We start from the raw sequence: 15371 nt of genomic DNA, 5'->3' as shown, positions 1-15371 counted from the left end.
AGCTCTGCTAGCACACGAACTGTTGAACTTTCCCTGGGTACCAGAATATGCCTCTAGTACAGCTTACTTTTTGTCTTTATTAATTAATACTTTGTCTCAGTCTATGATGAGAGAAGAAAAGGAGCCCACCCTCGAAGAAGTAAGAATAGCACCAAGGAAAATGAAATCAGAGAAAGCAGCAGGATCAGATTAGGTCACAGCAGATATGATAAAGATACTGGGTGAGATATGGGAGTAATGGCTCCTGAGGGTACTCATAGCAGTGTGGAGAGAAAGGTGTATCCCAGATGACTAGAGAGTAAGCATTATTGTGCCAGTGTACAAGAACAAAGGGACACCCACAACTGTGGGTAGTACAGAGGCATCAAACTCCTATCACACTGCATGAAAATTCTGGAGAGGGTTATTAATAAACGGATACACAGAGTAGTAGAATGTGAGATGGGAGATGAGCAGTTCGGATTCAGATCAGGATGCACCACAACTGACCAGATGTTTGCAGTGAGACAGATAGTTGAGAAGAAGCTAGAGAAGAGGAAAGAGTTCAACTGGGCATTCCTAGACTTGGAGAAAGCATATGACAAGGTCCCAAGAAGCTGATCTGGGCAGTACTGCAGAGGTTTGAAGTCCCCTTAGTAGAGTTAGTGCAGGCTATGTACAAGGAACCAGTGACTTAAGTACAAACAGTGTTCAGCCTCACAGAGGGGTTCCCAGTGGGAGTGGGTGTACACCAGGGTTCACTCAGGTTGGAGAGGACAGATCAACAAAGTTACTGTATGCAGATGATGTGGTATTACAGGCAGATTCTGGGCAAGAACTTCAGCAAAGGATAGGGAAATGGAATGCAAAACTGAAGGCACATGGGATGCAACTAAGCACAAATAAGACGATGGTAATGGCAACAGACTGGAGAATCAGAAGAAGCTGAGAAGTGAAATAGAAGGGAAGATATTGGAACAGTAAATAGCTTCAAGTATCTGGGAGGGGTGGTTGAGGGGAAGGGAATCCTGAATGAAGAAGTCAAAGTTAGAATCAGAGGGGCTGCAGCCAACTGGCATAGAGTCTCAGGTGTAGTCTATGACAGAAGATTGTCAAAGAAGCTGAAAAGTAAGGTTTACAAGACAGTGGTGCTACCAGTAGTACTGTATGGTACAGAAACCAGGGCAGTAAAGGCCGAGCAGATAAAGAAGTTAGACGTGATGGAAATGAAGTGCCTGAGAAGGGTGGCAGGATGCACACTGTGGGACAGATGAAAAAATGTGGACATAAGAGCAGAAGCCAAAGTAGCTCCAATTACAGAAAAGATCAAAGAGAACAGATTATGGTGGTTCAGATATATGTGCAGAAAAGCAGAAGACAATCTGGTGAAGAAGACAGGAAGAAGGTGAGAGGAAGCAGGGGCATCCAGCAAAGAGGTGGACAGATTGTGTGAAAGAAGATCTGCGACAGTTAGGCATGGGTGTTGAAGAAGGCAGGAGTGTGGCACTGAATCGAGAGAGTTGGTGACAGTTAATACGATACCCCAACCCCATGTCGAAAAATGGGAAAAAGGGAGCTGCTGATGATGACTTTGTCTCATCAGTTTTATGTGTAATTACTAATTTATACTAATTTATGTTAATTTAATAAAATAAAACTGGCTTTAAAAAACAAAATAATGTACTTTTAATAGAAAACGAACAAACAAAAATAATACAAGCAAAAATGCAACTGGTAAGTGCTTTCGTTCTAAATAAGAACTTCAGATCTACTCGCACAAGCAAACAAACACTCTGTATATAAAAAGTAATGAATCACATGACAAATTAATTACAGTGCTTTAACCCTTTCCTTTTCAGAACAGTTTTAAAATTCCCCCTATCTTTTATGCCTGGAGAGGCACAGGCATTAAGCCTTACCTGCCAACAATATTCCATCCAGTCTAATTCATCTTCTGCATCCCACCTTGTATCATAATTATAAACTTGATCAATTATAGAAAACTTACAGTTAATTTATCTGAATGGTTTAAATGGCATGCTTAGCCAGTGTGTTAGACTTCTTTTTTATCAGCCGCCCTCAAATGCTCATACATCCTAAAATAAAACCCCCTAGTTGTACTTTCTATATAAAAAGTGGGACAATGCCCACACAGGGCTCTATATACAGTACAACATACTTCGATTTACAATCATACCAATTCTGCAAATCAATAAAATAGTTTCTAGCTTCAGTAAAAATCCTTTCTCGTACTAATACATGTCTACACTGGTTGCAACCCCCACACCTAAACATACCTTTTAAAATACCTTTTCTAACCTTCTGACTATTCTTGGGGTTGGGAGGGTGGCCTAATGGTTAAGGTGTTTGCCTTACAAACACAAGGTGCAGGGTTTGAGTCTCACAAGGGATAATTGGCTAAGCTTAAAATGGCTCGCAAGGGCAACTAGTTTAGTAAGAATCTATGAATCTATAAATCTATAAAAATGCTCTCTTAAAATTTTCCCTTTATTATTAGTGAAAATAGGAGCATCACTAAGTCTTCTTCTTGTATCTTAAAAATTCATCAAAAATTTCCAATTGTTCCTAATAATCTTTTTAATATTAAAATCATCAACAACATTAAAAAGTAGACATGCTTATTGTTTGTAATATTGACTGGAGACCGTTGCCATGGCCATAATAATTAATGCAGGAAGCCCTAAACTGAAATAATGATAGCAAGGATTATGAAATTATTATTGTTATGGTTTTAGTGTGTGTGTGTGTGTGTGTGTTTGTGCTTTTGTGTGTGCGTGTGTGTGTGTTTGTGTTTGTGTGTGTGCATGCGTGTTTGTGTAAAGTTTCTGACTTTGAGGTGGAAACATGCTGTCTGGTCAGTGGATAAGACCTGGGAGCTTTTCTTGTAAGTCGAGAAAAGTGGGGGGGGTTGCGACCTTTAGAGCAAAAGTACAGTAGCTTGGAATCCCATAAGTTAATTAGCATTTGGTATTTAAGTGCATTCGGTCACATCTTTACTGTGTGAATTATGTATAGGGGACTAGGTCACTGCCTATCAGTGCATATTTGGGTGTCAGTGATGAGGTCTGTCCTGCCTATCTGTGGAACATATGCTGGCATGCACTGATTGATTTAGGTCAATATTTTTATTTCAGATATATCAGAAGTAGCTACAGGAGTGGACCATGAATTATTCTGATTCAGTCAGTCTGACAAAGGAGCAACATAAGCCAACTTATATGAGACAATCTCATAGGAATACTGCTGAAAAAAGTCAGGGAGCCATGTTACCTCATCAGTCCTTTGTAAGTACCCGGAGGGAGAACACTGTCAAAGATTGTTGCTGTGACAGGTACTTTGTACAGCTGTTATATTTCACTAGCATAAAGGTTTCCTAGAAACTGTCCCTGACTTTTGACTCTTTACAGAGTAATACTTAAATCAGCTTGACTTATCTCCCAAGTAGTTGCTTGAGCTAGCTTCCATGTTGCTCCTGTAAACTTGGTTGGTATTACACTAATACTGTGCTGTTAAAAATGGAATAGCGAAGTACACTCTGAGGAGGTAGCTGCTAAACTGAACAGAATAATAAAAAGGGTAGTGTCCATTTTAAATGAAAAGTAGAAATACAGATGTCTTGGCCACTGAATTTTGTAAAGGCTTGCAGTGATGTTTGTGTAAGAACAAGCAGGTAGTGCTTTTATGTCTATAATGAAGTACTGCAATACTTGCCTTCATGTATAATAATTGACACATAATTTGTCATAAAATGGTGTTATGATGAAATGCTTAAATGTATTTGAGGCAGAACCACAGCATACCTTTTAGAAATTATCCTGTTACATTGTGTGCATTCATTTTTTTTGCAGGAAGTTAATACGCAGCGGGCTGCACATCCTACACCAGCTATAGTTCGTCCAGCATCACTTCAAGTCCCAAGTGTACTACTCGCAAGTTCAGATTCAAGTGTAATTATACAGCAGGCACTTCCATCTCCAACGTCAGGTACAGTCATCACACAGGCACCATCCTCAAACAGACCAATAGTGTAAGTAAGCTGCAATATTTATGTTTTAATCATACTTATCATAATGTTTTAGACAGGTTCATAACTCAGAGATTGCCCATGCTCTGGAATAGACTTCCCATACATGTCAAGCAGAGCACCTCACTGCCCACTTCAAGAGAAATATTGATGAGTGGATGGGAAATAGAAAGTTCACCCCGGGGATCACTCCAGTGGCTCTACTTGATAGAGACACTGGGAACGAACGTCGGGTGGCACGATGCCAGGGCACTTCTATGGGCTAGGCTTGTAAAGGCTCCAGGGCCATTAGCCTAGTAGCCTAGTACACACCTATGAACCTATGAACTTCTTAGATGCATTCATATACTTGTTAAGAATGTTTTTTAAATGGTTGTGGTAGCTATTGATTTTGTTTTTCTATATATATATATATATATATATATATATATATATATGTCCTTCTATTCTCATGTTGCAGTATTCATAACTGTAGGGAGGTCGCTGCCTGCAGCACTGGGTATCCGGTCAGTATATCAAAGTCTTAGGAACCAGGGTACATGCAACATTGCATGTCAGAGCCATAAACCCACATTGGCTGTAAAGGTAACATCTGCACATACCCACCTCAGAACTTTTCTTCCGCAATGATCTACGGACTTCTGATTGCCAGCTCTGAGAATCAGTCCGCTCATTTGATTCAGCCATCCAATACAGATAAGTATCCTTTTGGGTTTTTTGTTTACCTCACTTCTAGCTTTTCAAATGTATATGTCAGCTAGGAAGGGGAAGTGTGCGTGTGGAAGACAAATTCCACATAAGGACACACATGATCAATGTTTGTTTTGTTTAGGTGAAGGGTACGACCATATGTCTTGCAAAATCAGCAAGTCTTTCATGCCAAAGACACGGTGCATCTGCTTGGCTGCCATAAAACTTTACTTAGAAAACCAGAGACTCCGACGTTTGGTGTTAGGTATGGAGGGTGGGGTGGGTACCTCCGAGGAGCCACCTTGGAAGAAGGCCAAAAAAGGTAGGCCGGATGCCTATGCTGCACCTCAGGAGTCCGGTGAGACTCTCTAGGCAGATGTTAACCCAGGGTCCCATCTGATGTTGGTTTACAGCTAGAACTGGGAACTATGGTGGAAGCCAGTTCAGCAGAAACACAGAGTACATTCACTGAGGTTGATCAGCCATCAGCACCTGATGGCGAGGGGGAACCATGGCTCTTGGCTTCAGAGGGGCTGACTCCCGCCTACCCAACCACCCAGGCATTGGCTCCAAAACCAGCTCATCCTTCTATTTCTCTTAAGAGGAAGCAAAAATGAAAACAAAGAGAAACAGAAACAGCTCCGGGATGGGAAACCTTTTCCTAAAATCTGTTCAGGGCCTTCCAGGCCCTTCAGTCTTGTGGTGCTACAACCAGCCCCTCCACCTGTGTAGGCCTTAAAGGAGTCAGAGGAAGAGCTCTCCTCTTCTGATAAATCACTTGCTTATTGTTCCCAAATTGAATCTCCCAAGGACTTCATTACTCCTGAGGAGGAGAACAGTATTGACCCTGAATCCTCAGGTGAAGAATTCTCCTGTTGGGACACCATTTGTCTTATGAGAGAGCATTTCATATGGCAGGCCTCAGATGTTTCTGAAACTAAAAAGAGGTATTTTTCAACTACTACAGATGGACCAGCCTTCCCCATCTCCAGACCCTCCACTACTCCCAGCCTATCATGATGCCTTTCAGGCTGCATCTCAGACTCCTGATTCTCAGCGTCCAGCTTCCAAATGTCCAGAGAGGTTTTATAAAGTTCCTCAGGATACACAGTTCTTGTTCAAGAACCCCCTGCAGACCCAGCAGACATAGCAGTGTCAGCAGACAAATCCTCCAGACAGCCGCCCTCCACTTCTCTGTTTCCTACAGATAAGGACAGCAAGTTTATGGATAGGCTGTGAAAGAAAATATATACTTCTTCCACACTAGCCATCAGAGCCCTAAATTATTGAACATATATGGCTAGGTTTTTGTTAGATACCCTATCCAAAGCCTCTGCACTTATGCCAGATGTGCCAGACTCTCCTGCTAAGTCGCAACTCTCAGCCCTGCTGTCTACCACCTCTTAGGTGACCAGCCACTCCATCAAGTGCTGTTACGATGTGGTAGAAGAATCTTCCAAATCTGCAGCCTCAGGTTCTGTCCTGAGGAGATACTGCAGGGTGAGGCTCCAGCCCCTTCCCATGGATGTACAAACCAAATTACTGAATGCTCCACTTGATAACAAGGCCCTTTTTGGTACAGCTTCTGCAGGGCTACTAAAATCTTTAGAAGAAAAGGGGGGCAAGGAGTTACAAAATCTTAAACATTTGCTAGTCTCTCCTATTCCAAGATACTGTAGGAACTACCCACAAAGGCCCAGTTTTGTTAGGAGGCAGTCTTCTCAGTCTACTGCCCTACAGGCTAAGGGACAGAGACAGTCTAGGAAACACTCCACCCCTAGACCATCCTCCTCTTCTACCCTTCCTTTCGGAGGCAGCTTGACCCTGACAGAACCCCCCATTGTGACTCAAATTCATTACCCCCTTCCACTCCCCTGTCCCTCCGCCTCACCCTACCCTCTTGGTGGAAGAGCACTTCAGAGGTGTGGGTCCTCTCCATTATCCTAAAAAGTTATTTTATGACTTGGTAGACAGTTCCTCCTTTTAAGGGGATACCCCAACCCCTTCCAAGTCAGCTTCATCTCTTTCCTCCAATTTTGGATCAGCTCCTAGCTCAGGGCACCATAGAATGAGTACCTCCAGATCAGACAAGCAAGGGATTTTACTCCAGGATGTTTTTGGTCCCAAGGAGAGATGGTCTTTGAAGATCAATCCTGGATTTGTCCTTCCGCGATTTTTTTTTCTCAAGGTGCCTACCTTCAAAGTGCTGGCCTTGCATCATCTCCTACCCCTCATCCCTCACCAAGCTTTTATGGTATCCCTGGATCTCAGAGATTCCTCCCTTCATATCCCCATTCATCCCAGCTACAGGAAATTCCTATGTTTCTCAGTAGGGTCATTTCATTTTCAATTCTGTGCATTACCATTTGGGTTCTCTACAGCTCCCAGAGTATTCACAAAGTGCCTAACCCCCGTTATCACCCACTGCAGAATGCAGGGCATACAAATATATCCATACCTGGATGACCTGTTAATCCTTCACCAGGACTGTCACACCCTTTACCATCACCTTCACATGGTGTCCAAAACCTTAGCAGACCTAGGATTCACTGTGAATGAGCAAAAGTCTCACCTAACACCTACCCAGGACGTGATCTTCTTAGGGTGCAGGATAAGAACCAACAAGATAGCAGCCATCATCCCCTGCCAGAAGATATAAACTCTCATCCATTACCTTCAAACACTTCTCGCTCTCTCTCTAAACCATTTCAGCCAGGGAATTTCTGAGAGTCCTTGGCCAGATGGCATCCTTGATCCCCATGCTTCCCTTTCAAGGCTGCATATGAGAAAGTTCCAATGGGTCCTGAAGAGTTGGTGGAACCAACATTCCCACCCTCTGGATATTCCCCTCCCTCTTCTCCCATGCCTGAAAAGAGAGCATGGTGAATATTAGCTATCAACCTCAATCAGGGTATACCTTTGCAGATCCCCCACCCTTACAACACATCTACACAGATGCCTGGGTTGGGAGCAGTTTTGCTAACCCACAACAACCAGAACAAAGTTCAGGGGGAGTGGTCCTCCTTCAGACAAAGGGATCACATTAGTATCAAAGAGATGAGGGCCCTTCTCTTTGCATTACAAACATTACACCAAATTGTCCTACCAGGCACCTTGAAAGTGATCACAGACCGTATGACTGTCCTGTGGTATATCAACGAGCAGGGGAGGCAAGGTCATACCCACTTTGCAGCATGGCAGTTCAGATTATGTCCCTAGCAGCAAGACTACACATTCACATACAAGCAGTGTACATTCCTTCCACAGAGAATGTGATGGCGGACACTCTCAGCAGAACCTCTGCACCCTGTCACGAATGGATGCTTCATAGGAAGTTGTTCTTGGATCTTAATCACAGGTGGGGTATTCCTCAGGCAGATCTGTTTGCCTCCTCCCAGAACAGGCAGATGCCTCTGTTTTACACAAGAGACCCACGTCCGCAGGCTTGGAAGGTGGACGCCTTCTCTTTTTCTTGGGCAGGGATGTTTCTTTATGCTTCCTCCCCTTCACACTGATTCAAAAAGTCCTTCTGAAGATTCAGAGGGACAAACCAAAAATCCTGCTGGTGACCCCTTTTTGGCCAAGAGAGCATTGGTTTACCCGACTACACCTGCAAGCCAAGGGCATTCACCACGTTACCTCACTGATTCGATCTACTCACACAAGACAGGGGATCCCTCATCCACCTTCAGCTGCTCAATCTCAAACTCACTCCATCGGTGATAGAGTTCTGATCCCCTTCAGACACCTTTATTCAGAGGATGTACTCAATGACCTGCAGGAGGCCAGGAAACTTACTACCAGAAGAAATTATGTATCAAAATGGAAAATATTCTTCAGGTGGTGTCTCAAGAAAAAACAGGATCCTTTTCTTATTCTAGTAGCCATGGTCCTTTATTACTTGTGTGAGCTTCTTCATTCAGAACTGACTTACTCTTCTATTAAAGTACACTTGTCAGCCATCTCTGCCTGTCTTCCCTTGGTACCTCCTTTGGCATCCAGGTTAGAGATAAAACGCTTCTTAAAAAGGATCCTCCATATCAGACCCATTGTAAACCTATACCTCCTTCATGGGATCTTAATTTTGTTCTTGAAAAACTCACACTACCACCATTTGAACCAGCTCACTCAGCATCACGTAAGCTATGTACAGTCTGGTGGTAGCCTTCACATCCACCAGGAGGGTCTCATAAATCCAAGCCCTATTGGCTATCCCTCCTTATTTATCTTCCATAAGGACAGGGCCTCCCTCAGGACTAATCCTTCATTCATGCCTAAAATGGGTAATGAGCTGTCTTGAATCAGACCATTAATCTTCCTGTTTTCTTCCCTCAACCTCAAACCTATCTGAAAGAACTTCACATTCCTTGGATGTTCATGAACAACTAAGGTATTACCTGGACAAGACCAAATCCATTAGAAAGTCTGACCAGCTGTTTGTCTCCTTTCACCCAAAGGCCTTGGGGAAGGCAGAGTCTAAACAGACTCTTGCATCATGGATTTCTAAAGCAGTCTCTTCTTGTTATTCTTTTCATGGAAAAGAATTAACTGACAGTGTGAGAGCTCACTCTACTAAGGCAGCTGCTTCTTCAGCAGCCTTTTTAAGGGAGTTGACTACACATCCATACTGGAGGTGGCCACCTGATCCTCAGTACATACCTTTACCAAGCATTACAAGCTACGTTTGATTTCTGGAACCAGAGCTGGGTTTGTTAGGTCAATTTTACAGGGTCTCCTAGACCCGGCCTCTCAACCTACCTCCCAGGCTCATACCTAAAGCTTTGGTACTCTCCCTACAGTTATGAGTACTGTAACATGAGAATAGAAGGGCATAGCTTTGTAACTTACCATAACCTTAATGTCCTTCTCTTCTATGTTGCAGTATTCAGTCCCCCCCTACCCTCTCTTACCCTGTTTATCCTTCTTGTGGGGCATTTCCCTGTGTTATCTACATCCAAACAGGGCACAGTAACAGGCACATACCTCTATAGGGTATCTTCTTGCCTGTTGGCATATGCAGGTCTGAAAAGCTTTCTTTTTTTGCCTTTCCAGGGGTACTACTGTATGCAGCACTAATTTCTGAGGTGGGTACATGCAGACGTCACCTTTATAGCCGATGTCGGTTTATGGCTCTGACATGCAATGTCGCATGTACCCTTGTTCCTAAGACTTTGGTATACTGGCTGGATGTCTGGTACTACAGGCAGGGACCTCCCTACAGTTATGAATACTGCAACATGGAAGAAAAGGGCATCTAAGGTTATGGTAAGTTCATACACAACAAATATATATATATTTATATATATATGTATATATATATATATATATATATATATATATATATATATATATATATATATAAATAGGTCTCAGTAACTTTGTCAAATGGTACTGGTTGACATCTGTTTAATTGACACAATTTGGTCAACATACATGTGAGATCAACAGTTCCCTGGTAGAATATACCATTTTCCCCAGGGATTGTGCAATCTTGGAGTTTAACTATATAGTTATCAGGGGGTGGGGTGGGGGGTCAGGGGGCTTACTTCCCTGCAAAAAAACATGTTCTCTTAGTTTTTTTTTTTTAAGTTTTGCATATGCAGAGATTAATTTGTGGTGCATGCATAGTAGCATGTTGACATGCATAATGTCGATCAGTTTGTTTCGACATTATGCATGTCGACATAAATGGCGTCCAGTCAGATTAAGTACATCCACACACACACACACACACATATATATATATATATATATATATATATATATATATATAGATATGTGGATTCCATACACTTGATTGAAAACTCACTTCACTGAAAATGAAATTACTAGGATCACTTCACAAAAGTTCACTTCACTGAAAACTCACTTGACTGAAATTCATTTAGATGAAAGTTATATATGGCCTTTTCCCCACTGTAGTGCGATCCTGGAGTTAGTATATATAGTAAGGGGGGTGTAGCCCCCTACATATTTTAAACATTGTACACTATACAGAGTGATACTTGCAAGTCAAATAAAGAACAGTTTCCAAAAGGCAATATATAGTTAATACACCCCCCTTACTATATATACTAACTCCATCATCGCACTACAGTGGGGAAAAGGCCATATATAACTTTCAGCGAAATGAGTTTCAGTCAAGTGAGTTTTCAGTGAAGTGAACTTTCAATTAAGTGATCCTAGTAATTTCATTTTCAGTGAGGTGAGTTTTCAGTCAAGTGAATGGAATCCATATATATATATATATATATATATATATCTAAGACAAAATATATAGAGACACGCGTGCACACACACATACATACACACACACACACACACACACACACACACACACACACACACACACACACACACACACACACACACACCTCCATGTATATACATATATCGAGCTGTAATGTTTTTTCAAGGTGTAGCACTGTGAAACCACCTCTTAGTGGAAAAAAAATGAAACTTACCCCAATAAATGTAGAAAACAGGTGCCAACATGGGGGGAGGTGGAAGTTTACCATTTGCAGGCAATATGCTGGGAGAGAATTTTTTTCCATCCTTCAGTTTGTATCTACAGCCTGATAATGTAGGGCAACTGTGTGTGTGTGTGTGTGTGTGTGTGTTTGTGTATGTGTGCACACACATGTATATTTTCCAGCACAGGACCCCACATAAAGGGTGAGAGAAAACAAATATTTAGTACACTGTATTTTTTAAATGTCTGTACTCTTGATACATTATCAGAACTATTAAAATTACATTAAAATAACTACTAGTAGAACTTTACATCCTGTATATACACACACACACACACACACACACACACACACACACACACACACACACACACACACACACACACACACACACACACACATCTTCCCCAACACCATAACCCATTCAAAAAAATTCCGTAAAACAAAATACACCCCTTGAAACTCCTAAACAGAGTTAAAAAGTAAACTGACAGTATCTTCCATTCATTGTAATGTTAAAAAATATTCTACTTAAAACAGCACCTAAAGCAAAACCTATACATAGAAAACAGAACATGCTAAATAAAATAAAGTAAATAAATACATTGAAAAACAGTGGGCGGCCACGGTGGTGCAGTGGTTAGCATTGCCGCCTCACAGCAAGAGGTTCTCCGGTTCGATGCTGGGGTGCCTTCTGTGCAGAGTCTGCATGTCCTCCCTGTGGTCGCGTGGGTTTCCTCCGGGTGCTCCGGTTTCTCCCACATCCCAAAGACATGCTGCAGGTGGATTGGATACTCTAAATTGGCCCTAGGTGTGAGTGTGTGTGCGCCTTCTGTGGAAGGTTGGGCGCCGGGCTGGCAACTCGACACCGTAAAACTCCACTGCCAATCATGAGCGGACAAGGTGATCCGCTGTGGTGACCCCTAACTGAGAAAAAGCCGAAAGAAGAAGAAGAAGAAATACATTGAAAAACAATCCACATTTCCCATTTACTGCAGTGATAGCAGTAACTTTAAACACTGTGCATCCTAACCCCTCCACAAACAAAATAAAATGTGCACCTAAATCAACCATCTATAAATGATTTCTGATTAGATTGAAAACAGTTAAAATTAAAGGTTACAAGGATAAAAAAAGTGTTGACTGCAACTAACTAGTGAGTGGGCTGCAGTACCAGCAAAAATTGTCATGATTCTCTAACTGACCTAACTAAAAATGTTACTTAGAACTAACAAATGTCAAATCCTTACTTCAGCATCACTAACATACAGCAGTGAACTGGCACTATAGGGAAAGAACATTAAGAAGACTGCCCATTCCTAAAATCTAAATAAAATGTATAAAGCACTTTTTAAAGCCCTTTTCAGGACCCCCCTCGGAATGTGTTTTAGTCCACTAAAGCGAATAGGAAACACTGCTGTAAGTTAAAAAATGGAAAAAGTAGATAAACGAAATGTATGAAGTCTGCTTTCTTGGGATGCATGAAATGTTATGCCCTGTAGGATTAGTGAACTTTGTGAGTCATGGCTTTGTCATCACAGAAAAAAAAGAAAGACAAAAGTTTGCTTCCTTAATATACAGGATAAGATGTCACATGTGTTACATATACTTCCCCCACATATTTCACATATACTGTTCACTCATGCAGTCGCAGACAGACAGGCTCATTTGTGTGTTTGTGTGTGTGTGTGTGTGTGTGTGTGTGTATATACACCCTGGCATGTGAAAAAATATATATATGAGCACATAAAATAAGCACACCTCTCAACTGTTGATAGCTGTCTAGTCGACTGTCTGTGGTTGTCTGGGTAGTTGATCGACAGATGTGTGAGATCGCACAAATTCAGGGACTGGGAGATTTGCCCTTACCTGGTGTTTACATGATCTCGGAGTTAGTATATATGAATAGCAGGGAGTGTGGAGGGAGCAGAAGGGCTTGTTCCCTACAAAAAACTGTTTTATTTTCTTTGTTATAAGTAAGACATTGCATGAACAAGGCTGCTGCTCAGATAATATGTAGATGTTAAGTTGTCAATCTCGCCTTCATTCTTGCTGGATGGGTTCGGAGCCGAACCTCGGCTCCGACTCGGCCTATTACTAAAGCTTGAGAGCTATTTTTACCAGTTCGAGGCTATCCTATGTTCCATAATGCTAGGCGTGATATACCCAGATCTCGTTTGCTGCTTCAGCTACGAGGTTGCGTCTTTTTGCCGGCTCCAGGTTGTATTAATCTTTTTCTTGTTTTTAGTCAGTTTTTTGGGTTCTAACCTTAGCGATAGTTATTCCTAGTTACTACCCTATAGATCCCTGTTTAGAATCCCCTCTTAGGTAGTTTTTTTCTTCATTTTTCCCCTCACTGAATAGTTAGGCCTTTGGCTAAACTTGTCCTATACAGTTCTGTAGTAGTAAATCCCTTTGGATTTTTTCTGTAGATTTTTTTTCTTGTATGTGTGTGCCTAGAGTTAAATTGTGTTAAAAAGTGTTGTTTTTTTTTTTGTTTTTCTTGGTCTGTTACAAGCTCCTTGTGTGTGTGTGTGTTGGCTGATTGTGACTAGACCACTTAGAGTTGTCTTTTTCTGCCCGTCATCCTTGTTTCAGGATGTCGAAAGACACCACGGTCACGGGCTTCAAGAAGTGTGACTCATGCTGTTAGAAGATGTCTCTGACAGACGGCCACACTTCTTGTGTATATTGCTTGGGCCCTCTGCACCTGCATGACTCTTGTTCTGTCTGCCATGCGTTCAGTCCAAGAGTCCTGCAGGAACCCAGAAACAAACTTATTTTGAGAGGCTTGTTGAAGCCTGAAGGTTCCCTGGCTAAGCCTTCGTCGGGTAAACCTTCCAAGCCCGCAAAACCATTGGCTCCATGTTCGGAGCCGTCACCGAGCGGCGCTACTACTACTACCACTGCATCGGTTCCGGCCAAAACCGATGATTCGAGGCCTCAGTCGGCTCCAACTCTGCTGTCCGAGCCGTCTTCGAGCAGAAAGCGTTCCAGGTCTCCTTCCCTGGAATCTGTCCATTCTGCTCCAAAGTCTCCCTTGTTATCGGAGCGGAGTCACAGGTCCCATTCCTCTCAGTCTTCCAGGCTGTCGGACCATGACCTCGAGAGGGTGGTTAGCAGACTACTTAAGTCGCAGCACTGGCCCAGATGTTGCATAGCCCTCCTCATCAGGCAGTGGCTATCACTACTCCCTCTTCGATTCCTCCACTGACTCTTCCTTTGAGTTCGGAGCCGGAGATCGTAGGGGTCGGGACCGTCGGAACATCGGAGCCGATACCACTCCTTTCAGCACCCTCGTCAGCTCCGATCTCTTCCTTGGTTCCATCCTTGGAGGGATCCGGGTGCCGGGACTCCCTCATCGGTTCCGAGGGGGCGAGTGGCATCGGACCCTTGACCGACCCCGTTCTCCCTCTCAGAGCCTCGGCGCAGGTGAGTTCGGCCCCGACATCGGCCTCGGAGCCGTCCCTCTCGGTGCCGGGAGGAGTTCTTGTCTCTTCGGAGCGGGGACCCCCTTCCCTGCCTGATAGGGGCGCCTTTGAGGTCATGAGGAGTGTGCTGGCCCCTGTGCCTGCTCCACGGTCGGCTCCTTCAGCTCCTCTCTCTATGGTGCCTACTTCAGTCTCTATCCGCCCTTCCGATCACGAGCATGGAGAACCGATGCTACAGGTAGCCCCATTGGGTATATCCTCCTCTTCCGAGGCCTCCCCTGATCCTTCAGGGGAGCCCCCTCGAAAGAGAAAATGCAAGAGGAAGCATGTAGACTCCCCTGAGTCAGTCACGTCAGACACCGACTTGGATGAGTCAGAAGGGTCCCCAGGGTCCCCCTCTGAGGATGTCTCATTTTCTGACATCCTGGAGATTCTTAAGCAGACGGGAAACTGGTCTGCCCTTAACCCTTCCGAGGACGAGTCGGTGTACCTGGATGCATTCGGTTCTCAAAGAACTGGGTGATACCTTACAGGACCCATCAGCTGCGGGGTCTCAGGAAAAGATCAACTCCCAGCTGTGGACCCTGAACTCTATTGTCAACTCCTCCATGCGGTTCATTTCCAATGCAGCCGATGGAGGGAGTAGGGCTGCAGGCACGGGCGTTGCTCTAAGGAGATATGCCTGGATGCGGCTTTGCAATTTTGCTGACTCCTTCAAGGCGTCCTTCACTAACACCCCCTTTGATGGTTCTG

General features: G+C 43.4%; 1 protein-coding gene across 4 annotated transcripts in view; it reads left to right on the top strand.

Moving 5' to 3' along the window:
• The window catches only part of ATF2 (activating transcription factor 2), a 1040579-nt gene that overhangs the window by 388952 nt on the left and 636256 nt on the right, over positions 1-15371 (top strand). For all 4 annotated transcript variants that reach the window (XM_044075568.1, XM_044075567.1, XM_044075570.1 and 1 more), the window contains one exon: positions 3849-4027. In XM_044075568.1, the coding sequence (XP_043931503.1) occupies positions 3849-4027 (179 nt within the window). The remainder of the gene's footprint in view (positions 1-3848; positions 4028-15371) is intronic.

Source organism: Protopterus annectens, chromosome 6.part1, assembly GCF_019279795.1.
Source record: "Protopterus annectens isolate FY-2018-M chromosome 6.part1, PAN1.0, whole genome shotgun sequence".
Classification (NCBI taxonomy): Eukaryota; Metazoa; Chordata; order Ceratodontiformes; family Protopteridae; genus Protopterus; species Protopterus annectens.
Note: the sequence above shows the minus strand (reverse complement) of the source record. Positions and strands in the feature narration are given on the sequence as shown.